The sequence below is a fragment of the Talpa occidentalis genome, unplaced genomic scaffold, assembly GCF_014898055.3.
Source record: "Talpa occidentalis isolate TD23 unplaced genomic scaffold, MPIMG_talOcc4v2.1 talOcc4.140, whole genome shotgun sequence".
Taxonomy (NCBI): domain Eukaryota; kingdom Metazoa; phylum Chordata; class Mammalia; order Eulipotyphla; family Talpidae; genus Talpa; species Talpa occidentalis.
Genome location: NW_023601434.1, coordinates 17,091 through 44,775, shown reverse-complemented (window position 1 = coordinate 44,775; position 27,685 = coordinate 17,091). Strand labels below are relative to the sequence as shown.

Here is a 27,685-nt window from a genome sequence, read left to right as displayed (position 1 = left end):
AAACAATCTAGTTGCACCCCAGAAGGGATGAACCCCTCCCAACGAAAGAAGATGTGGAGATTGAGGACCATTAGAGAATCTTTGGTCCTTTTCAAATTCTGCAGCCTCCTCAGGCTTGTCTTCTGCTTTCTCGAGTAAGTCCGGACTGGCAGCTGTTAAAGAAATTGAATGTGTCAAGAGTATGGCTTTGCAAAAGCGTGACACCTTCAAACAGCCAAAATACCATTACTTCAATAAAAAGTTTTAACTGATCAAGTTTGTTAGAAGAGCCTTCCATGTTTGCAATGCCCACTCATTGGATTCTAAATTACTACAATTGCCTGGATATAAAAAACTGTTTTGGGCTCACGCAGAGGAACCCCTTCCCCAACATGGGCACTCTCTCATCTCCACCCTCTCCCATTCCATGCTTGTTCTAGTATATTTTCTCAGGGATCGTGTGAATGCATGTGTCTGAGTCAGATTTTCTGAAAAGAGCGCACCACAACCTAACCGGCAACTCAATTTTTCACCTAATTGTTTGTGATTCCACTAGAAGAAAAGCCCTACCTCCTAAAGGGTTGGCTCTGTGGCTCAGTTGGCTAAAGCACCTATCTTGTAATTCAGGAGATATTGGGTTCAAATCCCAGCAGGGCCTGCGGGTGTCTAGCCATTCTAACTTTCTAATCTGGAATCATTTTTAATGACAATATCAAAACTGCTACTTGGAGCTTTAATATCAAACTGCTACTTGGAGCTTTAATCTCTGTAAACTCTTCTCATTACAACTGCATTCTTAACGACTCAGAAATGATATATAACATTTCTGCCAAGGATATATATATCACATTGTTATGCTGGGATTTAACTAGCACTTGGGTGTCATCAAGATCAACCATGGACAGGGAATTTCTAAGACAAAATTGAAAAGCTTTTCATTCAAAGCATTAAAAAATACGTTCTGCTGTTTTCTAAATTCCAAACAATCTAAATCATACATAGATGAATAAAGATTACAATTTATTGAACACTTACTATTTTCCTACATCCCTAAAATTACTCACCACGATAAGCATTATCAGGCAGATTTTTACAGAAGAAAAAGCTGAAACTTGGGGAGAAAAGAAATAATTTATTCAAACCACAGCTAGTAAAATAAATATGCAAACTAGAATTTAAACTTAATACCTTTCAGTTCAAAGTAAGTTCTCAGATATCACATAGTTATCTAATTTATAAATTCAAGCAGTATCCAGTATGACTGAGAATGATAACTTTTAAAATTGTATGGCTCATGAATTTAATAGATTAGGTGATGAAAAATTTTGCCTATGACCACAGCCAAATAATAATAACAATAATAACATAAAAACAGATAATGCAGATTCTTTTTGCATATCCTTTCAAATTGTTCACTTACCTCCATAAGATCTTGTATGTGTGTGAACCACAGAAAAAAATCTTGCTTTCATAAATCAATGGAGCAAATCGCAAATGGGTGTTAAGAAAACATGTTACAGGGATATATTTTGCTTCTTGACATTGATTTTATAGGACTATTGTTCTACTCCTATGTAATTTATTATTTTTTTCTATTTTTCTTTAAAGATTTATGTATTTATGCATATAAGAGCTGGGGTACAGGCCAGAGATGTTGGGGGGGTGAGAGGATCTACCAGAGACAGAGTGGAGAACAGAACAGAGGCAGGAGATCCCCTGGCCAGCTGGGGATTGAACTCATGTTGCAGAGGGTGCTCATAGTGCAGTGTTTAACCCTTGTGCCACCAGGGAGGCCCTTATTATTTTTTAAAGATTTATTTATTTGTACAGAGCTGGGGTGTAGGCCAGAGGTGTGGAAAGATGAGAGCATTCACCAGAGACAGAGTGGGGAGAGCAGAACAGGCAGATCCACTGAAATAAACTGCTGAGGGGAACAGGGGCAAGACAGGAGAGGTCTGCTGTGCCATGAGGGTCACCTCCCTTGGCTGGGGATCGAACTCATGTGGCAGTGGCTGCTAAAAGCTTCATAGTGCTGAGACTTAATCCCTTGCACCACCTATGTAATTTAAATAAGACCACTGAGGCAGGGATCTGGTGGGAGGAGTCATGATTTGGGCCAGCTGACCAGTTCCAAAAAGTTATATTTCTGGATGTGAGAGCACTAAAATGAGTTCTGGAGGGAATTTAGAAACATCTTTCACAGCTAGTTCCAACTCATGGAAGAGCTACCATTATTTATTTTGTTTTTTAAAGATTTATTTATTTATGCATACAAGAACTGGGGTGTAAGCCAGAGATCTGGGGGTGGGGGTGGGGGTTCAGTGAGGGGATTCACCAGAGAATGTGGGGAGCAGAACAGGCAAGATCTACCATTATTTATTTTAGTTGAGAGTATGACATTCATTCACTCCCTTCACTCATAAGTCTTGTATGCATACTCATACCAAATGTGGAAATGTCAACTGACCCCAATAAGCTGAGGGAAAGTCAGTCTTTCATTCCAGTTCATCAGCAAGCAAGAAATGGAGAGCAGGGTAGCAAGGGCCTATTATTTATAAAGTGGGTGGAGTGGAAGTCACTAACTTTTTACAGAGTCAATTCTTTGATTATCTTAACAGGTACCCCCAAGAAAAGCAAAGAAGGAACTTGAGTCTTAAGCTCAAGTTTCTCTCTAAATGTCCAGATTGGGTGTGAGCACACATTTCTAACTCTTTCCACTTATCTAAATTCTGTTCTTTGCCTACAAAGTCTCCTAGTCCCATTCTGAGCTTCAGGCAGCCAACTAATAAGAAATTAGTCTTGGGCCTCCCAGGTGGCGCAGCGGTTGAGCGCTGGGTTGCGAAGCTGCCCGCGGCCTCTGCGGCGCCGGTTCGATCCCCGGCTGCTCCCCGGCCACCAGAGGAGGGTCCCACATGGCGCGCAGACCTCTCCTGCCGCCCGCTGCTCCCCTCAGCAGTGTACTTCGGTCCTTCTGCCTGCTCTACTCCCGGCTCTGGCTCTGGTGAATTCTCTCGCCCTCCCGGCTTCTGACTGTACCCAGTGCATGTATAAACCAAAACAAACAAACAAACAAAACAAATAGATAAATAAGACATGCCTCTAGAAAATTAAAAAAAAAAAAAAAAAGAAATTAGTCTTGCCTTCACCCACTTATATCAATAGCATGTGTTCTATTCAACTGTTGACTATGATCTATTCTAAAATAGAAGGAATGAAAAGTAAAATATTTATTTACAGTTTGGTAAGATAGAAGCACAAGTGAGAGAGTCAAAGAATTGTGGGGAGAGGAAGAAGGCAAAAATTGAAATTAATCTCTTTAGCCCTCCAAGTTCCCATGTTGATAAGAGTTACAGCATCTACGTCTGAGTGGCCCAGGCAGAGGAAACAAAGCAAATTTTTTTCAGCAATATATTTGACTTTCAAACTAGGATGAGTGTGATTTAGTTTAAATCACTCAGAAATATAGAAAGTCCTGAGAATCAAGTGAGCATCAAGATCCAGCACGTTAAAACAAGTAGTTGGAGACACTGGGGATTGAACCCAGGACCTCATACATGCAAAGCATGCACTCTACCACTGAGCTATATTCCTGATACCCTGAAGGAGGTCTGGCATGAAAATACTTTTCTGATAAATAAATATATGTTCAACTTGCCCCCCTAGAACGTTTTCACAGTTTAATGTGTGAGAATTATAAGAATTTCACACATATTGAGTGTCAGATAAGATTTGTGTAAATCAGTGTCACCTAAGTCTTTAGATTTATCTAAAGAGATCCAGCTCAGAATAAATAATTGCAAAATTGGCGTTTACCTGCCTGGACCATGACGATAAGTCATTCAGCTCAAGAGCCTTTTGGAATAGCTGGCTCAGAAAAAAATATAATCTTGGATGGCTAGCAAAACACTGGGAAATTTCATGTCATATCACAAAGTTGAACCAGTGGATGCAGCTGGGTAAAGGACTGGTCTTGTACACTCCAGCAAGCACAGTGGCTGTCAGCACCAGGGAGAGGGGTTTCTGTAGCTCTGTCCAAGCCGCGGAACATTGGTGGCCCTTACACTTCCTGTCTCCAGGACAATCATCAAATATAGCACGACTGACCCATGTCCATTTACAGTGTCACTGGAGGCCGAAGGAGCCCTACACGGTGAAAAATTGATCTCATTTTTCTGTGCACCTCTGACAAGAGTAAATTCAGTAAAACTAATTTAGCTGATTGGTAATCAACTAATGCATTGCAGACACGCAGATCCTGCTTAAGATATGCTTGCTGGTCATCAGGGTGCCCACTACAAGCCTAGCAAATCACTGTGGGATAGTTATCTGGGGTGCCCATAACTTGGGATGAAATCCGAGAAGCACAGTGATCCACTGCTGCAAGTTCAAATTGGCCCACGAAAGTGTGACATTTGTTTACTTGGCCAAGTCTAGTCTTTCCAGATGTCTGAATTCGTTGATTTCTAATTAAGAAAGTGGTATACCTCTCTTACACTGCTGGAGGGAAGGTAGACTGGTCCAGCCCCTATGGGAAATGGTGGGGGGAGAGGGGGAGGGCATCATTCAATCTATTAAGGGACAGAGTATTTCCCACACCTTCAGTTTGACTGATTACAGTGAAATTAAACATATTCATATATTTCCAATATCTACTATAAATAGATGGATCCATGTGTTAAAATGGACAAAGTAGTAATTTTTTTTACCCAATATCTATTGCATTGTGTAAGGGGACATATGATGTCTACTTATCTCACCTTTGTTGATATGCAATTGATTATTGGATTCACATCAAGGCATTTAAACATTAAAAAAATCAGATGATTAAATATTAAATAGAAAGGTTGAAACTCTATATATATCTTGGTAGTATTATGTATGTGGAAACCGACCATCAAAATGGAAAAGCTACTACAAATAGAGATTTTAGTAAAGAATCTAGTTGTCAAATAACACACACAGTCTTCCAACATCCAACTTTAGGGTGTTATGGATATCAACTCATTTTTTTGAAAATAAAGGAAAAGAATCAAGCATTTATTCTACCTCTGCCATATAGAATGTGTTTCAGAATAAACATATAACTGATGAAAGATTTTCTCTACAGACGATTCATAGCTAAGAAATGCAAGAGTAGTGATAAAATTAGGGCCAACATTTTGCCACTGATACTGTTATGGTGCATGCAGGTCACAATTATCCATAGCTGCTACAACCATGAGGTGGAATTAGATGGGGGACTCTGATCATTCAGTTGGCATTATCCACAGTTCAGGCTGGAAAGGCATCATATATTATGACAGAGCACTGGACATATAACCCTACAGTTCTTGTTGGCACATAATTGCCATGTCTTTGGGTGATCAAAATTTCTGAGCTAACCAATATATTTTCTTTCTAATTGGAGGTGCTATTCCATCCCCACTGTGTTCTTTTTGAATTCTTCGGAATTCAAAAAGTGAATGAAATTGAGGCTGTTATTTATTCTTCTCTTCTGTGTTTAGTATGGAATTCAAAGAAGCCAGGCCAATTGCAAAAATGTTCGTTACATAGGTTCCAGACATTTCTGGAGGCGACAAAAGGCAGAAATTGGGCACTAAAAAGGTAGTTGAGGCAGACAGAAAAATTCAATGAAAGAAAACCTAGATTTAAAGGGAGAAACGAAAGGAAAATGGACCTGATCATGGCAATTATAGAAAGCGGAAAGAAAGACATGCGGTTTAAAGGAAGATGCGGACTGAGCAGGGACCGACCACCTCGCAAAACCGTTGGAGGTGCCAGGGATTGAACCCGGGACCTCGTACATGCTAAGCACGCGCTCTACCACTGAGCTACACCCCCAGCTGTAAGAGCCTCACTTTGGATTCCTTTCGTGATTTATAACCATTATTTCTTAGCCCCTTAAAAAGTTAGGAAATTGCAGAGGAAACATGAATACAAGTTTTCCCATTTGCGAAACAGACCGTGCAGGACGTCAGAAGAAAGCAACAGAGTGAGATTCTAAAAGGAAGGAGGCTGGAAAGGTTCCATCTGTTGTCCCCCGCCCTTTCCAGATTCAATTCCTGCTCTTTCCACGCGTAGGACCCCGGGAGGTGGAAGCTGTCAGGGCTGGGAAGACAGCGCGCGGCAGGGAGCAGGGGTGCGGGCCAAGGGGGTGCCCGCTTGCGGCGCGCGCTCCGGTTTCCGCGCCCAGCACCGCCTCCCAGGAAACAAAGACCCTCAAATCATCTTCCTTTCCGGAAACCAAAGTATTTCGCTGAACTTTTCGTGGCGGTGACAGGGAACGAGACTGCGAGCTCACCAAGTCTTGGATCCATCGCTTAGGACAACTGGAATACTGATGCCCAACAGCCTGTACCTCCCGCAACCGGGTCTGGGGCTTTTGGGCGAGGTGAGCGGGCGAGGGTTTTTTCTCCGCAACCAATCCGTGGGGAACCTGGGGGCAGAGTTATTTGTTCCTCGGATGAACAGGTAACTTACCATATTAAAAAAAAAAAAAAAAAAAAAGTTCTGGCCAGGCCCAAATCCACAGCTTTTGATTTCCCAGGTGCCTCCATTACAATTTCACTTTCTCTCCCTCTGAAACAATTTCAACTTTATTAAACAGAAAAAATAAAAAATAGCCCCAGATTCAGCTTCTGTTAACATTATACTCCATTTGCTTCTTTTCTCGCCCATACATCATGTTCATTTACCCTTAAACACTTTACTGCATAACCACAGTTGTCTTATAAACTTCAGGGAATATTTATTGATACAATCGTTGTATTTAATTAAAATACAGTCTGCATTCCAGCTTGACTAATTGACCCCATCCACCCCTCTTTCCCTCCTGCCCCCCAGGATCCAGTCTAGGGTCCACCTTTCTATTTAGTTGTTCTATCTGGTTTGTGGGAGACAAGACTGTCCATATCCCATTCCTCATCAAAATTTCCCCCAAGATTTAACATCTACCCTCTGAAGTGATCTTTATCATGATGGTTGCAAAATGATGATTTTCCAGCTCCAGCCCTTCCCTCATTTTTATAGTCAGTGCTTCACATGCTACTAAGAATTCCTGCTTCCCCCATTCATTTCATAATTTATCATTATGAATGATAATTATTATTATATTATTACTTATATAGATTCCTGAGTGAGAGACCCATGGGGAGGTTAATATGGAAGCTTTTATCTTGGTTTTGATTCATACATAACATAACCAAGCCAGGTCTTGTTTCTTCTTCTTTTTTTTTTTTTCAGGTCTTGTTTCTTAATGCCTCCCAGAAAACAGGAACCTGGGAGATGCTCAAGTCAGATGGTAGGAAATTGGTGCCGGAATACATAGTGCAGGGCCAAAGGGACCCCGGTTTCTGGGGAAAAACTGGGCAGCTCGTTCCAGAGGTGTCAGCCACAGCTCGAAATCCTGCCTATATTCATGTGTGTGTTTAAAAAGGACCTATGTATGTAAGATACACGAGGACAGGTTTTACCTGTTCATTTTATATGTGCCAAGTCACTGAATCATTGTCAATTCTCAGTCTTGTTGCTGCTGTGAAATGTACCTAAAATACCTGATTGTGAAGAATAGATCAGGATTAAATCTGAAGGAAAGCAATCAGACAGGGCACTACAGAACAAATTACAGGGATACAAAGAAGTAACACCAACCAGGACTGTGACGAGGTGGCCGAGTGGTTAAGGCGATGGACTGCTAATCCATTGTGCTCTGCACGCGTGGGTTCGAATCCCATCCTCGTCGCAAAACAGCTTTATGTCTCTGCTCCTTTAAGCTCGCTGCTGTCTGCTTGTCCTTTGATTTGCCAAGATCTACTGCTCGTAGCATCTTTCTGGCACACTGACTCCCAATAGTCTCAAGAAGAGGCAATACTTAAGCTCATCAGAAGCAATCAGATAATTAAGAGATACAGAAAAACATTGCCCTACTTAAGCCCAAGATAAATGATACAAACGACCATTTGCGATAACTACAAGTTATGCTGTTGTTTGCAAGATATTTTCAACCAACTTTTAGCTGTACTATAAATTTCCTCATGTTCGCTAATTCAAAGTGTCCCCCCAATACAAAATACTTAACCATTATTGTCTAAGCATCTCTAACTTTGAGAAGAGTTTGTCTCCACTTAGAGATATGACAAAACTGAAGATACACCCCATGCCACATTCCCAGTTAGATCCAAAGAGTCCTCCTTTAACAAGACAGAGAAGAAGCTAGTAAGTATTGTGTGGGTGTAGTTCCTGCTTGTGATTTTCATCTTGTCAGACTTTTGATATATATATATAATATTTATATCATTTATAACATATGCTACATGTAACTATACACATACTTTATAGTATATATCATTTAAGATTTTGATAGGCACTATAAGAAGTTATACAGGGGCCTCCCTGGCGGCACAACAGGTTAAGATGCGGAACTATGAAGTTCTCTGCAGCTACTGCAACATGAGGTGACCCACATGGCACAGCAGACCTCTCCTGTCTCGCCTGCTGCTCCTCTCAGCAGTTTATTTCAGTGGATCCACCTGTTCTGTTCCCCACTCTGTCTCTGGTGAATCCTCTCACCCTCCACACCTCTGGCCTGTACCCCAGTTCTTGTATGCATAAACAAATCCTTAAAAAAAAGAAGTTATACATCAAAATCTTGTACCCACCCTTACTCCCTAACCACATAATTACACCCCCCACAGATAGTCATTGCTATTCTTTCCAATATCACATTAAACATTTGTGAATATATCACAAGGAGGAACTCACTCAGAATACAATGGTCGCAGCTGGAGGCTTTTAGCCAATGGGCTAGTAATGAGGTCCCTGGGTAGAAAATTACAAAAAAGAACTTAATTGATATCAAGAGTAGGGGAAGAGGAACTTGATTGGTCTTCCTCCAGTCCTGGGTCACTTCCATGCAGGCATTACCTCCAGCCAGGTCTTTTTCATTCCCTTCATTTAGAGACTGGGAATAAAGTCTGAGTTACTAAATTGGAACAAGGACAAGGAGTTCTGGATGCTGGGTATTATCACAAGGATTACATCACTGAATTCTCTTTCAATACTTGAGAAGTGGTTCTCTTATTTTTAACTGTCATTTTTATAAATTTCCAGGAGGATGGTTGGAGCTCTGGGGTCTATTTGAGCAGTTGGCTTTGAGACAGGATGTCATCACTTCCTGTGGATGAGAGACCCACAGGCAAAGATGGCGGTGATTGGAATAAGAATTGCAGTTATGAACCTCCCACATGAGGAAGGCTGTCAGGCCATTTCAAAAGAGAGAGGTTACTTTCAGGGAGAACTTATTTGGCAACTTGCAGCACTGTGAAGTTGTCTGCAGCCTCTGCAATGTGGGTTTGAATCTGGCCAGTCTCAGAGATATACCCACATGGCGCAGCAGACCTCTCCTACCTCGCCTGCTGCTCCCCTCAGCAGTGGGTTTCAGTCAGTCTGCCTGTTCTGTTCCCCTCTCTGTCTCTGGTGAATCCACGCACCCTCCCGCACATCTGGTCTGTACCCTGGTTCTTGTATGCATAAATAAATAAATATTTTTAAAAACATATATTTTATTTATTTATGCATACAAGGACCTACAGAAATACACTGCTGAGGGGAGTAGTGGGGAGACAGGAGAGGTCTGCTGTGTCCTGTGGGTCAGTGCCCTGGGTGGGGATTAAACTCCAAACTCATGCTGCAATGGCTGCGGATAGCTTCATAATGCTGAGACTTAACTCTTTGCACCAACAGGGAGACCCATGGCGGGGTTGGGGGGAAGGGGTTGGTGGCAGGAGATCTTATAACACCAGCACAAGCAAGGTGGAAAGACGGGCAGGACCACTCAGGCAACACCACAAGCAAGAAGTGTCATTTTCTTCTGCAATTAGCAACATCACAGGCCACATAAGGGAGGTACAATCAAGTACTTCTAGTGGGAACCGAAAGGATCTATTTTCATAAATTTAGTAATCTTTGCTACAGATTCTCTGTGTAGCCAGTGGTAATTCATAATATGAGTTAATGAAATATTTAATAGTTTAACAAATTATTAGGATTGATCCAAGTAGTACTTCATTTGTGTTTTTGTTATACACAAAAACATTAAAATGTCCAAGGAGGAAGAAATCTGAAGAAAAGATCAAGGATTTGAAAGCTCTCTGCTTTGTCATAGAAGAGATGAAATTGTGCAAAACATAGTTACTTGTGTCTTCCGGATTTGGGTCCTGTCCTGCCAAAGGAAATCTTTCTTCCATCCATCCACCTCTCTTCTTTCCCATCATTCAACAGCAAAATGAGTGTCTAGCCAGAGCTTTTTGTACGATCCAGGTTTGATCAGCTTTATCGCCAGTGTCTGTCCTGTCTACACAATAAGAGTAATTGGGAGGGTGGGAGTGGGGGGAAGTGTGTGTGTGTGTTGTGGGGGAGTGTAGGGTAAGGAAAAATGTCAGGCTTTTCTGCCCTCCTGCCATCAGGAGAGATGATGGATCCTTGCGGTCCTGAATGCATGTCTGATGGCGGGCACCTGGAGTAGGGTGTGGGCATAGGTAGATGGGGTTCACCTGGGCTAAGACTGTGTTTTTAAGGGCGGCATCACGGGACACCAGTAGAAGCCAAAAGAGAAGCCGAGAGAGAAGCAAGAGAAGCAGAAACTGAGAGAAGGCCGGAGAGCCTAGAGTCTTCCTACCTGCTGGGGGCTGGGAGGCCTGCCAGCTTCCCGGCCCTCCAGCACCCCTGCGTGCCATATGCCTGGTGAACCCCAATAAAAGGCCTGCAAAACCACTGAGGACTCTGACTCCTCCTTTACCCGGTCTGCTGGATCCTAGAAAACCTGCACTGTGTCCCTTCCTGCCCTTACAGGGGGCTTTCTCCATTACCTGAGCCTCAGACTGGGAGAGGAAAGCGTTTGCCAGGCGCGTTTATTTGGCAGCTTCTGGGGAGGATCGGGTCGGGAGATTCGCCCCACTTCTCGGGGTGCTAGGCGGGGAGGGACAAGGGCTCGGAGACACGCTGGGGCCTCGGACGTCGCACCCCAGCACCCTCCTCCCCCACGCGGGTTTAGGTCCTTCCTAGGCCCCTCCACCTTGAGTAGTGCTTTCCGTTCGCTTTTAATTCACAATCACGGGCGATCTGCGATCAATGGGGAACGCCGGGTCCGCGCGTGGGGAGCCCCCCTAACTGCTGGGAGGTGACTTTATTCCTGCGACCTGGACAACAGGGACCCGCAAGCTTCGCGGCCTCGCAGTTGGGGTGGGTGGGGTGAACCAGAAGAAGGCAGGAGAGGAGAATGACGAGGGAGTGAACTGTCTCGGTGAAAGGGGAATGGAAAGAGCAAGTGAGAAGTTCCCCGGGATGTGAGGTTCACAGCGAGGGAGCCAGCAGCGCCCCGGAGACGGAGACTCTGCGACCCCCGTGGGGTGTAAGCTTAGAAGACCGGGGTGGGGGCGGGGCGGAAGGGGGCCTCCGTTACCTTGGAGATTTTAAAGCCACCCTGTCTCCATCACGGGAAATCCGTTGCTTCCCAGGTGCAAGTATTCGGTTCTTTGTGAAAAGAGGATACTCAAATACGGCTGCTGACAGTCACACGTATATAGCAGAGGAACTCGGTTCAAGTTCAGATGCCATCCTAGGAACTATAAAACGTCTGTCCTGGGGCATCTCAACAAGATTCAAAGCCAGGTTGCTGGATTCAAAACCTAGAGCACTAATCATCTCACCACAGGGTTGACAGAGACACTATACAAGTTAGACATACTTCCGTGGTTGTGATATCTCCTTGATAGTTTTGCAGGAGCTCCAAACCAAGAGTTAGTGCAGGCTTCAGTGAGAGCACCCTGGTCATGAAAGCTGATGCCTTGTTGTTGCTGAACAAGAGGCAACAGCAAAATATAATTCTAGGCAATCCAGGCACTGTCACGTGCCCTTCTGTTGGGAGCATAAATTAGATTTCAGCAGAGGTGGGTCACTTTTGGGCCAGTCTGAAGCCTACACAATTTAGCAGGGGCAGGGGAGCTCTTTAAGTAAAGAATAGACATTATCAACACAATCAGATATGGCCATTCCAAGGATGAGTTGGAGTAGAAGGTGGCAGCAGTCTTAACTAATTTCTATTGTAATATACTTTCGCAAAGTTTACAAGAACATATTTCATACATGGCAATCCCTTCCTGGGCCTTTGAAAGGTTCTATGCAATTGAGAGGTCTTAATGCACTTAGTGAGAAAAATCATGATGAATACGTCTCCAAAAGGCAGTTTGCAATATCTATCAATATAATCTCTAAACTTTTTCTTTTAAAAAGTCATCCTGCAGAAATACATATATATATATATGCATATTCATTGTAGTATTTGCAACACCAGAAGCTTGAAAATGTGCCCAATCCATTTAATTGATAGAACATACAGCTACTACAAAGAATGGGATGGATGTAACAAACATGTTGGTTTGGCAGTTTCTGGAGAGGATTTAAAGTTTAAAACAAAGAATTCCCAGCAACTTGCTGCATTGCCATGTATAGCATGCTCTAATTTCTGTCAGGCGTAATTAGTAAGTTTATATATTCACTTTTTAAAAAAATTTTTTTAAGATTTATTTATTTTATACAAGAACCAGGGTACAAACCAGATGTGCAGGAGGGTGAGAGGATTCACTAGAGACAAAGCGGGGAATAGGACAGGCAGACTGACGAAATATACTGCTGAGGGGAGCAGCTGGCCAGACAGGAGAGGTCTGCCCCACCATATGGGACCCTCGCTGGCCGAACCGGCGCTGCAGAGGCTGCGGACAGCTTCACAGCGATGTGCTCAACCGCCTGAGCCACCAGGGAAGGTCCTATATTCACTTTTAAATAAGTTCAAGGAATATACATGAAACTTTTGGCCTCAATTTTCTGAGAAAGGGAATTGGAAATAGACTTTTCCCGATTTGCAATATTCTCTTTTTGTTATTTTGTGGATATATTTTTTGTTTACAAGTGTGTATGTGTGTGTGTCACTTTAGTAATTAAAAATGCAAATTTATAAAAAAAAATTAATGCCCTTCAGTAGAGGACTTAGAATTCATGTTTACTTCACAGTCACTGCTCAGCCTGGCCTTGAAGATGAAAGAGGAAATAGAATCCTTGGCTGCAAAAATTAAACTGATTTGTGGAAAAGCAGAAAAGTTAAGTGGCACATATTAATCGTGGCAAGGAAAATGAATGGCGAGGCTCCATCTTTACCCCTTTGGAAGCTGATGACTGACACATGGACAAAAATTTTATATACAATTTCACCTCACTTTAGAAACTCACTTGAGACCGGTCACAGACCCCAAACGTAAGACTTTTTTTTTTTTAAGATTTATTTATTTATTTACTTATGCAAGCACTGGGTACAGTCAGAAGTGAGGGAGGGTGAGAGAATTCACCAGAGCCAGAGCGGGGAACAGAACAGGCAGACTGAGAAATACACTGCTGAGGGGAGCAGTGGGCACAGCAGGAGAGGTCTGTCGCGCCATGTGGGACCCTCGCCAGCAGGCGGCAGGCGGGGATCGAACTGGCGCTGCAGAGGCTGCGGGCAGCTTTGCAGCCCAGCACTCAACCGCTGGGCCACCAGGGGAGGCCCCGTAAGACTTTTTAGTTCAGAGATTTCCAAAAGAAATGTGCTGATTCTTCAAAATCTCAATCAGAAAAGCCAAAATGTGAGAAATTATCAGTAGGGGCCAAAGTGGGAGGGACGAGGGAATGGGGAAGAGGAAACATCCAGCAACTCAACAAACATTCCTCGTGCATCTATCATTTATCGAAGTTCTCTTAACAAGGCCTTGATTGGGATGGAAGAAGAGGAATCAAGTAGGTTCTTGCAATGATTCTTGCGCTTCCAGACTCCTGGCAGAAGTTCATGACCTGCGCCTTTTCCTCTTGCATCGGAGTCTTCTCTTTGGTTAATTGCACCCTCTCTGCTACTGCCAGCTCCGTGACTTTCGTATATATAGCATAGCAAAGCGCTGTCTTAAGGAGCATAAGCCAGGTGGGAATTTTCTGCTTGCTCCACTCTAGTGACTCACGAGGCTCTGAAAACATCCAGATTCTGCTTGTTGGTTTTCTGGGACCAGTTTCCCACGCTCGTTTATTTCAGGGCTCAGAAAGCGAGAGGAAGCAGAAACAGCTCCAGCTGCCATTAGGGGAAAGTTCACTCTTTCTGGGGCTTGGTGTTCCCGTCCATCAGATGGAAAGACGTAACCTCCTCTTACAGTTATTTCTCAGGACTGACTCGGAGCGACCGGGACAGGAGAGGGTGGCCCGTTACTAGCTAGAAAAGGCCGTGGCGGCGCCGCCCCAGGAGCGAACTTGGCAAACGCAGCGGGGAAGCGCTTCCATAGTAACCGTAGGGTGCGGCGGTGAGCACTGAGCGCGGCGGCAGTTTATCAGCAGGACGAGAAAACCCAGCTTCTCCAGAGACTCCCCACAGTGGGGGCGCCCCCCGCCCCCACCAAGGACCGCGGGGTAACTCTAGAGTTAGATCTCAGCCAGGTGCGGGATGCGCGTCGCCTCGTGTTTACTAGTCAACCCACCGCGACCATCGAGACGACGACACTTCCTGGAACCCTAGAGCGGACAGGAAATGAGGCGGAGGACCGGAAGTGGGGCGTGGCCCGGGAGGCGGGAACGCGCTGGGTGGTTGCCTGGTTCTGGGGCGCGGCACTTTCCGGGGAGTGTCGTCCTCCGACCGCTCCTTCGGCTTGGCGGGGGCGATCTCTGCTCCCCGGAGGTGTGAGCCGCTGCTGAGCCAACGTGGTCCCTCCCGGCGACGGCCGGGCCTCTCACGCCCCGTGTCGGCCTGGACTGCGAGGTGCTGTGGCTTCGGACCGACCCTCTCCCTGATTTTCTTGCCTGGACTCGTGTCCCCAGGCTTAGTAAGGGCCAAAGTGTACTGGATAAACTCAGTTTTCTGTCTCCACCCAGTTGAAGACCTGGTGGCATTATTGACTAGCTCTCTGCTCACTCCTGGTCTTGTCACTTTCAATGGAATTGCTCTGGTAACTTGTCACATAATCAAGTCCTTTTTGTCTGCGATTGTAATTTTTTTCTGGGCTAACCGTATCTTCTTTCATCGCACTTTCCTGACCAAGGATTGGGTGGGGACCTCAAGGAAAGTCAGCCATCTCCCTCACCCCAATTGGAAAGAGCCTTCCTCTGAGCTGTGTAAGCTCAGGATGGCAACAAATTCCGGGGCCCTTGAAGCCTCGGCTGGCCAGGCTGCGGAGGATCAAGGGGAGATCATCAAAGTAAAGGTTAAGGAAGAAGACCATATTTGGGATCAGGAATCCTGCCTACAAGGGAATCTGTCTCAGACCAGGGAACACTCTCGCCAGCGCTTCAGGCATTTCTGCTATCAGGAGACACCTGGACCCAGGGAGGCGCTAAGCCAACTTCGGGAACTTTGCCACCAGTGGCTGAGACCAGAGATGCACACCAAGGAGCAGATTCTGGAATTGTTGGTGCTGGAGCAGTTACTGACCATCCTGCCCGAGGAGCTCCAGGCCTGGGTGCGAGAGCACCATCCTCAGAGCGGAGAGGAGGTGGTGACTGTGCTGGAAGATTTGGAGAGGGAACTGGATGAACCTAGACGACAGGTGAGAAATTGAAGGTGCCAGTTTCTGTGGAGGATTTGAGTGCTTGGATCCAAGGTGGAGTAAGTGGGATTAACTTTACATTGGTGGCTGCAAATTGCAGTGTGGAGCTTTATTATTTGATCACTGCTGTAGATGAACAGATGAATACAGTTTTTGTGTGATAGCTAAGTAGGTGATTTAACCAAATGGGAAATCTTGATCCATTACCAGTAAGAAACTATGTTGTATCTAGTGACTGAGATTAGCGTTGCTCTCTCTTCTTATAATGTCCAGAACTTTTGCCATGTATGAAAACAAATCAATGTAAGAATATAAAGAATACCTTCTAGGAGAGACATGGAGAAGTAGGCCAATATAATGGAAATATCAGGGAATGATGAATTAGAAGATGTGGACTTTGTAATAGACTCTGTCACTCATGAGCTGTATAACCTTGATGGTATCACACTTGCTCTGGGCCTCAGTGTCTTCTTTGCAATGAAGAGATTAATTGTATCATCTAGATACTTTTCAGTACCTGTAGTTGTTGGTACACAAGGAGTATTGAGTTCAGCATTCTATTTTTTTTTTAAAGATTTATTTGTTTATTTATTTATACAAGCACTGGGTACAGTCAGAAGCGCGGGAGGGTGAGAGAACTCACCAGAGCCAGAGCGGGGAGCAGAGCAGGCCGAAGGACCGAGGTACACTGCTGAGGGGAGCAGCAGGCGGCAGGAGAGGTCTGCGCGCCATGTGGGACCCTCCTCTGGTGGCCGGGGATCGAACCGGAGCTGCAGAGGCTGCGGGCAGCTTCGGAACCCAGCGCTCAGCCACTGCGCCACCGGGGAGGCCCCAGCATTCTATTTTTTACCATTGCACTAGAGATTATTTTTAAGAGTATACTTGCTGTCTGTGCAGTAATTTTGGAACATTATATTGCCAAACACTTCCATTTTACTATTCATAATTTCTCGTAACATTTTGTGTATACAATTGGATCAGTTAAGATATATTTTTCTGGAATGTTAAAACTTTCATATAAGATTGTACACAGGGGGGGGCCTCCCCGGTGGCGCAGGGGTTAAGACGCAACCCTTGAAGCTCACCGCAGCCACCAAAGCACAGGTTCGATCCCCAGCCAGGGAGGGGACCCACATGGCGTGGCAGACCTCCCCTGACTCTGCCCGCTGCTCCCCTAAGCATTGTATTTTGGTCGATCTCCCTGTTCTGTTCCCTGCTGTGTCTCTGGTGAGTCCTCTCACCCCCCAAAACTCTGGCCTGTATCCCAGTTCTTGTATGTATAAATAAATAAATCTTAAAAGAAAAAAAAAGATTTTACACAAGGAAGTGCTGAAATTGTGCTGGCTTATGGGTGAGTTTTTCCAGCAAGTTGTAAGAACTGCAGAATACAGGCCATCTGGTTATAGCCAAATGCAGAAAGTGGTGAAGACATACAGTACTGGGGGCCTCCCTGGTGGTGCAAGGTGTTAAGCAGTCAGCACTATGAAGCTATCCGTAACTACTGCAGCATGAGTTTGATCCCCAGCCAGGGAGCTGACCCACGTGGCCCAGCAGACCTCTCCTGTCTCTCCCTCTGCTCCCCTCAGCAGTGTATTTCATTCAGTCCGCCTGTTCTGCCCCCCACTCTGTCTCTGGTGAATCCTCTTGCCCCTCCTCTCCCAACCTCTGGCCTATACCCCAGTTCTTGTATGCATAAATTAACAAATCTTTAAAAAAAAAAAAAAGACATACAGTCCTGGACATAACCCCCATTCACGTCCACATCCTCCTTTTTGGCTTTCTTGAACACAATCTCTGTTTTGGAAGTGATTATTTGCACGGTTCCCTCCCATATTTGTGTCTCTCTTTCTAAACTTTTTTGTATTCCAGAAAATGAGCCAGCAAAGGGTTTTGCAAGTGCCATAGAAGCATGCTGATGATAATACAGTGGGGAGGAGGAGAAACGATATTTTTCAAATGGATCTGCTCATTACCTTAACTAAGTGATCAAATTTAGCATTATCAATAATGAAATAGCTTGATAACATGTATCTTGTGATGTGACACAGTAAATATATATCACTTACCAGAATCTGTTAGTGAAAACAATGTTTAAGCATTAACTAGCTTGTAGGCTTAAAAATACATTGTTTGAGGGGACAACTGAGGAAATTTAATTTAACACCATATACTAGTGTAAGGAGAGTATAATGGTTTTTTTTTTTTTCCTTCACCCAAAACAGTTATCCAACTTGATTATTTTTTTCAGTAACATACTTTTTATCCACAACACACTGGGCTAATGTTTTCCACATTTGTCTAAAACAAACATCATATTCCTTCTGGGATCAAAAGCTAATTAGTTTATATTAGATAATTTGTATATTCCTCACCCCAAGTATTTACTTCTCATTGTTCATACTGAAACTCCTTATAATTTCCTCTCAGTTATCAAAATTTTTTTTCATTTTTTTATATTAATTTTTTTATTTTTTTACATCATTGTTCATCATTAAACAATATTTGCTTCCTCCCCCTCAGTTATCAAAATTTTGAACAGATTCCTTTATTGTGTTTTTGATGTTGTTTCAGAAACCACAGGAAGAACTACTAGCTCCTTTTACTGTCTTTATTGGGCCAGTGTATTTTGTTTCTCATTCCACCTTGTACTCTTCTAAAGATTCAATGAAAACTTTTTTTTTCTCCTTATAGTCTACTTCAGTAGAAGAATGTTTTTAGGTTTAGCTATGGTTTGTACAGTGATTACTTACATTAACTCAAATGTACCTGTTTGTCCCCAGGTCCCACAAGGCCCATTTGGGCAGGAAGTTTCTATGGAAGAAATGGCTCCTCTGGAAGCTACAAAGGAACCCTTAGGTACCCAGCTCCAGTCTTTGGAAGACAGGATGGACTGTGACTCTCCAGAGCCACACACACTTCAAGATAATGGTGAGGATAATAGTGTCTGGAAGGAAGATGAGATTTGGGAGAGGAAAGGTTCTAGCCACTGAAAATTTTCCAAACTTCATCCCATTCACACTTCTACTGAATATGGCTACAGGGAAAAAAAAATCAGCCAGTCTAGTGCTAGATTAATAAAGTTGCTGAACTAAGCAGTCAGGGTAATCCTGTAAAAAATAGTTGAATATAAGCTTTTCCCTGCTTTTCCTTTGCAATGGAGTTAAATACCTATGGATAAATCAGAGCTGTCACTCTATGTAAATGTTAGGAGCATTTACATATGTCCCATTTCTACAACCTCGGTCCCCAAATTTTGTCACTTAAGACTTGGAAATACTACTTAGAAATTCTACAGAAGGGGCCTCCCCAGTGGCGCAGCGGTTGAGCGCTGGGTTGCGAAGTTGCCAGCGGCCACTCCGTCGCCAGTTTGATCCCCGGCTGCTCCCTGGCCACTCCCCGGCCTCCGGAGGAGGGTCCCACATGGTGCGCAGACTTCTCCTGCCTCCGGAGGAGGGTCCCACATGGTGCGCAGACTTCTCCTGCCTCCCGCTGCTCCCCTCAGCAGTGTACTTAGGTCCTTCTACCTGCTCTGCTCCCCGCTCTGGCTCTGGTGAATTCTCTCACCCTCCCACACTTCTGACTGTACCCAGTGCATGTATAAGCAAAACAAACAAACAAATAAATAAATAAAACATGTCTCTATTAAAAAAAAAAAAAAAAAGAAATTCTACAGAAGGGGGTCTCCGTGGAGGTGCAAGGGGTTAAGATGCAGCCTCAACCTATGAGGCTGTCCGCAGCAGCCATGACCAGTTCGATCCCCAGCCAGGGAGCTACCCACAAGGCGCAGCAGACCTCTCCTGACTCACCCGCTGCTCCTCTCAGCAGTGTATTTCAGTCAGTCTGCCTGTTCTGTTCCCCACTCTGTCTCTACTGAATCCTCTCACCCCCCACACCTCTGGCCTGTACCCCAGTTCTTATATGCATAAATAAAAAAAATCTTTAAAAAAAAATTCTACAGAAGGAAATGGAATGTCTAAAGTTATGTCTATTAGAGATCCTACAGTGCAATGTGGAGTGGAGGCAGGAGCACCGGCTGGCCTAGTTCTGGAGCAACTGTCTTTTCCAAAAGGCTTAAGTATAACCAATACATATTTTTCCTCCTCTTATAGCTGTACCAACTCCCTATTCCCTGCTTATCCTAGACCTACTAAAATCAATTTGAATAACTTCTGGAGCTCAGAACTCCCTGGTTGTTATTTACATTGCTATAGCTTGCCTTTTCTGCTCATGGCTTCATAGAAAAGCACACACTATATCAGTGTGGGAAGAAATACTAGCCATATAATGTTCTCTTCAGTCACATTTGGAGATAACACTACCAGGGCTGTCATCTTCATTGTAAGTTAGTCAATTTTGATGTAGCCCTTTTTCTTTTCTTTTTTTTAAGATTTATTTTTTTATTTATGTATACAAAAACTGGGTGTAGGCCAGAGGTGCGGGGTGGGGGGTGAGAGGATTCACAAGGGACAGTGGGGAGCAGAACAGGCAGATCTACTGAAATACACTGCTGAGAGGAGCAGTGAGGAGGCAGGAGAGGTCTGCTGCACTATGTAGGTCACCTCCCTGGCTGGGGATGAACTCATGCCGCAGTGGCTAGCTTGATAGCACTGAGACTTTAATCCCTGTGCCACCAGGGAGGCCCTGCAGCCCTTTTTTCTATGTAGTAATATGTTAGATGATGGAAAGATACTAGAGAAATAAGTGATCCCTACCTCTTCATAAACTTAAACTCTTGCTCTACATATGAAGCTATAAAAGAAAAAAGCATTACACTAGTTTGTGTTATGAATAAATTATGTCTTTCAAGAAAGGAGAATTCAATGTGAATTTAAATTAAATGATCAAGGAATTCTTATTGGAACAATTGAGAATTAAGTGAAACCCAAACACCCAGTAACATATCATTAATATACTTTGTTTTGGAAATTATGAACAATTAAGTATGGTTTAAAATTTGCCAATTCAACATGCAATTTGCAGCAACATGGATGGAGCTGGAAGGGATCATGCTCAGCGAAATAAGACAGAAAGAAAAAGAAAAATACTGGATGGTCTCACTCATAGCAGGAATCTAGAAAACTTAAATAAGAGACCAGGAAAAATAATATATCAAAAGAATATATCAAAATATATAAAAGAAAGAAAATATCAAAATCAACAAACAACTATGAACCAGAGATACTCTATGGGGGGTGGCGGGCGGGGAAAGGAGGGCTTGGGGTCAAAATAAGGGGGTTGTAATTGTAAGGGGAATATAAAAATAAAATTTAAATTAAAAATAATAAAATTTGCCAGTTCAATATGTGTTATAAGAATAGGTAGTTTAAACAATGTTGACTTGAGAGAAAGTATTTTTCCCAAGCAGCTATAAGACTATTGTTGACACTAATTCTAAATAATTCAAGACTGTATGTATTTTATTTTATTTTATTTTTTTTTAAAGAAGAAACTTTTTTTAAAATTTATTTATTTATACAAGATTGATTGATTGATTGATTGATTCAAGCACTGGGTACAGTCAGAAGCACGGGAAGGTGAGAGAATTCACCAGAGCCAGAGCAGGGAGCAGAGCAGGGAGAAGGGGAGGGGAGCAGCCGGAGGCAGGAGAGGTCTGCACGCCATGTGGGACCCTCCTCCAGTGGCCGGGGAGCAGCCAGGGATTGAACCGGCGCTACAGAGGCTGCGGGCAGCTTCGCAAGCCAGCGCTCAACCGCTGCGCCACTGGGGAGGCCCAACTGTATGTATTTTAAATTACATTCCTATACATTCTAATTGTTTTTTTTTTTTTCTTTACACATTAGGGTCATTTTTGTGGCTTTCCATGATGTCTCAAAGCATGGGTGATGATAACCTCAGTAGCTTGGATTCTAATGAAGCAGAAATTGAACCAGAAAACATGAGAGAAAAATTTTTCAGAAGCTTAGTAGTGTTACTAGAAAATAAAAGTAATAATACCAAGATATTTTCTAAAGCAAAGTACTGTCAGTTAATAAAGGAAGTGAAAGAGGCTAAAGCTAAGGCAAAAAAGGAGTCAGTTGACTATCGTCGATTGGCTAGATTTGATGTGATTCTGGTACAAGGCAATGAGAAGCTGATTGAAGCTGTAAACGGAGACACAGATAAAATACGGTATTATTTACACAGTGAGGACTTATTTGACATTCTGCACGATACACATCTCAGCATTGGACATGGCGGACGTACCCGCATGGAAAAAGAGTTACAAGCAAAATATAAGAACATCACAAAAGAAGTTATTATGCTATACTTGACACTCTGCAAACCTTGCCAGCAGAAAAATTCAAAACTCAAGAAAGTTCTAACTTACAAGCCACTTAAGGAAGTTAACTCAAGATGTCAAGTGGATCTTATAGACATGCAATTGAATCCTGATGGGGAGTACAAATTTATTATGCATTATCAAGACCTTCGTACAAAGTTGAGCTTTTTGCGGGCATTAAAATCTAAAAGACCTAAAGAGGTTGCGCATGCTCTGTTAGATATTTTTACAATCACTGGTGCCCCCAGTGTCCTACAATCTGACAATGGGAGGGAGTTTTCAAGCCAGATTGTCAGTGAACTCAGTAATATTTGGCCAGAACTGAAAATTGTCCATGGGAAGTCTCAACCTTGCCAAAGTCAAAGTTCTACTGATCAGACTAATGAGGACATCCAAAATAGGATTATCTCCTGGATGCAAACTAACAATTCATCACACTGGGCTGAATTTTTATGGTTCATTCAGATGACCCAAAACCGTTCCTATCACAGAGGCATGCAGCAGGCTCCATGTGAAGGTCCTTTTAGCTCTGAGGCTAAACTGGGCCTGTCTCATTCTCAGTTAACTGAAGAGCTTGTTGCCAGCCTGAACACAGATAATGACTTAGAACAGCCTGACAGAGAGTTAGAAAATACTCTAAGAGCGCACTATGAAGAAAACACTGAGACCGGCACAGAGAGTAGTGACATTGAAGAGAATCTTTCTCTTCCTCCCCTGGTGGCCCAAAGAAACCACCCTGAAAACAGACTAAAATTTTTATCTTGTGTAGTCTGTGAAAAAGAGTGCACAGGTGCTAATAGTTGTATGTCCTGTGACAGGAATGTCTACCCCGTCTGTGGCGTCCCCTCTTCACATGAGGCTGAGGGCTGTCACCATAGAATAACTTGCAGTCTCTGCAATGAGACCACTGCTGTGAAGAGGAAACAGAGTGAGATTCAAAGAAGCTTGAATGTTCAACCTTCAAAAATGCTGAAGTCATCAGAGACACCTTTTTCATCCAACAAAGTAGGAGATTGGGTAAGAGTTTGAGTGTCTGCTATAGACCAAAGCAGAGGAGAGCCTCTTTACACTTTGCTGTGACCATGATGAGTGAGAATTTTTTAAAAAAAGATTTATGTATTTATGCATACAAGAACTGGGGTACAGGCCAGGGTGTGGGGGTAAAAGGATTTGCCAGAGACAGAGTAGGTAATAGAACAGGCGGATTGACCAAAATACACTGCTGAGGGGAGAAGCGGGCAAGATAGGAGAGGTCTGCTGCGCCATGTGGGTATTTCTCTGGCTGGCCGGGAATTGAACTCTTGCTGCAGAGGCTGCAGATAGCTTCACAGTGCTGAAGCTTAACACCTTGTGCCAACAGGGAGGCCCTGAGTAAGAATATTTTTTTTTAATGATTTATTTATTTATGCATACAAGAACTGGGTATAGGCCAGAGTTGGGGTGTGGGGTGAGAGGATTCACCAGAAACAGAGTGGGGAACAGAACAGGTAGACTGACTGAAATACACTGCTGAGGGGAGCAGCAGGCAAGTCAGGAGAGGTCTGCTGCGCCATGTGGATAGCTCCCTGACCAGGGATCGAACTTATGCTGCAGTGGCTACGGCAGCTTCATAGGTTTCGTCTTAACCCCTTGTGCCACCAGGGAGGCCCCTGAGTGACAGTGTTTTGACGTGATATGTTAAAGCACCACGCAGGCCATCTTTGATATGTTTTCTCCAAAGAAAGGCCCTCCCCCACTTCTTTTGTTCAAGTTGGAAGTTACAGCCTTCAGTGCTGCTTTATTTTTGTTCTGGGGTGATGAGCAATATCTTTTTATTCCTTTCTGATGTTGATACCAGGCATTTCTTAAGAAAGTCACAATCACGGGATAAATGGTGTGTTTGATGGTATGTTTTCTACAGAAAAATTAATTTGGGAACGGTGAATTTAATGTTACTTTCTTTTAATGGTTTGTGAGTCTGGATGGGAGATATGCTAAGAAAGAACATTTCAGATCAAGTGAAGAAATATTTAGGAAGGGGAGGGGATGATAACTTTGGTTGTTGGAAGATAAGGATTTGGGTTGGGAAAGAATTCAGGCTTTAGATTTAAATGCAGAATGAGGCTAAATACTTTTTTTTTATTGAAGTAACATTGGCTTACAAAATATAAGCTCAAGGGGCCTCCCTGGTGGTGCATGATTTAAAAACACAGCACTATCAAGTTATTGCCAGCCACTGCAGCACAAGTTCGATCCGGCAGGCCAGGGAGCAACCCACATGGTGCAGCAGACCTCTCCTGCCTCACACGCTGCTCCCCTCTGCAGTGTATTTCAGTCAGTCTACCTGTTCTGTTCCCTACTCTGTCTCTGGTGAATCCTCTCACCCCCTGTAACTCAGTTCTACACTCCAATTCTTGTATACATAAATAAATTTTTAAAAAATAGATAGTTTAAGGTATACAGACATATATCAGCAATACTATATTATGCTTGTCACCAAAGTCCAGTTTCCATCCATCACCAAAAAAGAGAATTTTTAAATCAATAGGTCATCTAAAGTAGGGTGATTATATGTTCAGATCAGAATTTTGAAATATAGTGGTTACACATCATTTGGACCAGAGTGTCATCTTTAGACGGGTTCTAGTTTGCAAAGCATGTATACCATAATAAGATCCGTATGCAGATGAGAGTACACAGAGACTGAGTACAATCTGACATTCCTGCAACATCAGGTGTACGGTTAATGGACTCATCTTTTCTAAGAGAATATTGACCAGCTCAGTGGTGTTAGAGGCTCACGCTGAGTCACATGCAGTGGAGTTGCACACTAATCAAGCCCAACAGTTTCACATCACAACCTGTGATATTTTATGAGTTCTTTGTCAGCCATTACCCCGAAAGATGTAGAACGCTGAGGAAATGTAAGCATTTATCTTTATAATTAATTATAAAGTTATATATAATAAAGTAAGCATATTGTGTATACAATATATTGAATTATAGTTTTAAATCCTTTTTTTATTTTTAGTCAAGCCTAGTTAATTTGTAGTTTAGCATTATTAGATAGAGGCAAGTAAATTTTGTATTATTTGTTTTTAATCCTAATTTGCAGATGGCAAAACAAGCTTCACTGGACTTCTTTGTCAAGAAAAGACACGCCTTTTCTGAATACAGAGGCAATAGTAAAAGAAATGGTAACAATGGGAGTCATCCTGAAGAGGTGAAAACCAAAAGAGTTCATACTACTTTCACTCGCAAGTACGATCCCTCCTACATCGAGTTTGGTTTTGTGGCCATAATTGACGGTGAAGTGCTAAAACCACAGTGCATTATTTGTGGAGATGTACTGGCTAATGAGGCGATGAAACCGTCAAAATTGAAGCGGCATTTGTATTCAAAACATAAAGAAATAAGTTCCCAACCGAAAGAATTCTTTGAGAGAAAGAGTAGTGAATTAAAAAGCCAACCAAAGCCAGTGTTCAGTGTTTCTCACATCAACATTAGTGCTTTGCGGGCATCTTACAAAGTAGCACTTCCGGTTGCGAAGTCTAAAACGCCCTACACAATTGCAGAGACGCTTGTGAAAGACTGCATCAAAGAAGTCTGCTTGGAAATGCTGGGTGAGTCAGCAGCCAAGAAGGTGGCACAAGTGCCGCTGTCCAATGACACCATCGCTCGGAGGATCCAGGAACTGGCTAATGACATGGAGGACCAGCTCATCGAACAAATCAAACAAGCCAAGTATTTTTCATTGCAATTTGATGAATGCAGAGATATCGCAAACATGATCGTTCTTTTAGTATATGTGAGGTTCGAACATGATGATGACATAAAGGAAGAATTCTTCTTTTCAGCCTCTTTGCCAACAAACACAACTAACTCGGAACTATATGAAGCTGTGAAGAATTACATTGTCAACAAGTGTGGTCTGGAATTTAAGTTCTGCGTAGGCGTGTGTTCTGATGGTGCAGCTTCAATGACAGGTAAACATTCTGAGGTGGTCACCCAGATTAAGGAACTTGCACCAGAATGTAAAATAACTCATTGCTTCATTCACCGGGAAAGTCTTGTTATGAAAAAAATATCAGCCGAACTAAATAGGGTGCTTACGGACATAGTAAAAATTGTGAATTATGTGAAATCTAATGCATTAAATTCAAGATTATTCTCCCTATTATGTGATAATATGGAAACTGATCATAAGCAACTGCTCTTACACGCTGAGATGCGGTGGCTGTCGCGTGGGAAAGTTCTGTCGAGAATGTTTGAAATACGAAATGAACTGCTGGTGTTTCTGCAGAGCAAAAAACCAGCTTGGTCCCAGCTGTTTAAAGATGTGAACTGGACAGCCAGCCTTGCTTACTTATCTGACATCTTCAGTGTTTTTAATGATCTGAATGCGTCCATGCAAGGGAAGAATGCTACATGTTTCTCAATGGCAGATAAGATTGAAGGACAAAAGCAAAAGTTAGAAGCTTGGAAAAGGAGAGTTTCCACAGATTGTTATGACATGTTCCATAACCTGACGACACTTATCAATGAAGTAGGTAACGATCTTGATATTGCACACCTGCGAAAAGTTATCAATGAGCATCTTACAAATTTGTTAGTTTGCTTTGAATTTTATTGTCCCTCAAAAGAAGATCCATGCATAGGAAATTCATGGATCCAAAATCCATTTCTTTCATCAAAAGATCATTTAAATTTAACTGTAACTCTACAGGATGAGCTGCTGAGGCTGGCTACTGATGAAGGTTTAAAAATGAATTTTGACAATACAGCATCACTTCCTTCATTTTGGATAAAAGTGAAAAGTGAATACCCTGAACTTGCTGAGATTGCTTTAAAATCTCTCCTTTTGTTCCCCTCAACTTACCTCTGTGAGACTGGGTTCTCTACTTTAAGTGTCATTAAAACAAAACATAGGAACAGTTTAAACATCCATTATCCCCTAAGAGTAGCATTGTCCTCCATCCAGCCTAGATTAGACAAATTAACGAGCAAGAAGCAAGCTCATTTATCACATTAAAAACTTCAAATGCTGAGTTACAAAGTGTTCTTTCAAAGTCAACATATAGGCCTCATGGAAGTAGGCATAGTTGTGATTAAAATAGCAGTTTTCTAAATTGCCTATATGTATACTTTCAATTATGTGTGCAGTTTTATCCTTTTATTTTTATTTTTCACGTTTGTTATATTTATTTAAATGTAATTTTAAATAGGTTGATTCTAATATTAAAAATTTGGTCTTATATTTAGTATGTAATTTTTTATTGTAATTCATTAGGATATTAAGATGGTAGGAGGACTTCAGCATGAGGGATGATTCTTTGAAGCATCAGACTAGGTCAGTGAAGGGAAGTGAATTCAAGGAAAGAATCTTGGAAAGCAGGGTAGTGGGTAAGGTGTTGAACTTGTCAAGTGATCCTGAGCAGTTGGGTTGTAAGTTCTTTTGGTAGGTTCATGTTTAGACACAGTGGGTGAGGTGGGGAGGGGAAACCTTTGTCTTATAATACTGTTATGGCTTTGGACTCCCAAATTCAGATTTCAGAATGGTGGGGGGTGAGGCCATAGTGACAAGTTCATGTCAGGTGGAGGTTTTCAGATTTTGCCAGAGCTGATTGCCTTTAAGGTTCTCTGGGACAAAGTTGGGGATTATTGATTTCTCAAGTGGATTTAATAACCTTTATTGTAGTGAGATGACTCAGAAAAAATGCCACATATATCTGCTCTCTAATCTGTGTCCTCAGAATTACTGAAAACACTATTAGCATAAGGCAGCTTCTTCGAGGATTCTTTTTTTCTTGTTTTTAAAGATTTATTTATTTACTCATACAAG

The 27,685-nt window shown here is 42.8% G+C and overlaps 1 protein-coding gene and 3 non-coding genes across 4 annotated transcripts; 2 read left to right on the top strand and 2 right to left on the bottom strand.

Annotated features, from left to right (window-relative positions):
* Positions 1-3,498: 3,498 nt before the first annotated feature.
* Positions 3,499-3,570, bottom strand: TRNAA-UGC (transfer RNA alanine (anticodon UGC)). Its single transcript has one exon. It is a non-coding gene; the product is annotated as a tRNA-Ala (tRNA).
* A 2,178-nt stretch (positions 3,571-5,748) lies between these two features.
* On the bottom strand, positions 5,749-5,820 carry TRNAA-AGC (transfer RNA alanine (anticodon AGC)). The gene has a single exon. It is a non-coding gene; the product is annotated as a tRNA-Ala (tRNA).
* Positions 5,821-7,638: 1,818 nt separating this feature from the next.
* On the top strand, positions 7,639-7,720 carry TRNAS-GCU (transfer RNA serine (anticodon GCU)). Its single transcript has one exon. It is a non-coding gene; the product is annotated as a tRNA-Ser (tRNA).
* Positions 7,721-14,639: 6,919 nt separating this feature from the next.
* LOC119245476 (SCAN domain-containing protein 3-like) lies at positions 14,640-27,064 on the top strand. The gene is made up of 4 exons (XM_037511560.2): positions 14,640-15,584; positions 18,365-18,512; positions 21,386-22,881; positions 24,959-27,064. Exons 1-4 carry the CDS (start codon positions 15,165-15,167, stop codon positions 26,873-26,875), a joined length of 3,981 nt encoding a protein of 1,326 aa, XP_037367457.1. The 5' UTR covers positions 14,640-15,164; the 3' UTR covers positions 26,876-27,064.
* The last annotated feature ends 621 nt before the right edge of the window (positions 27,065-27,685 follow it).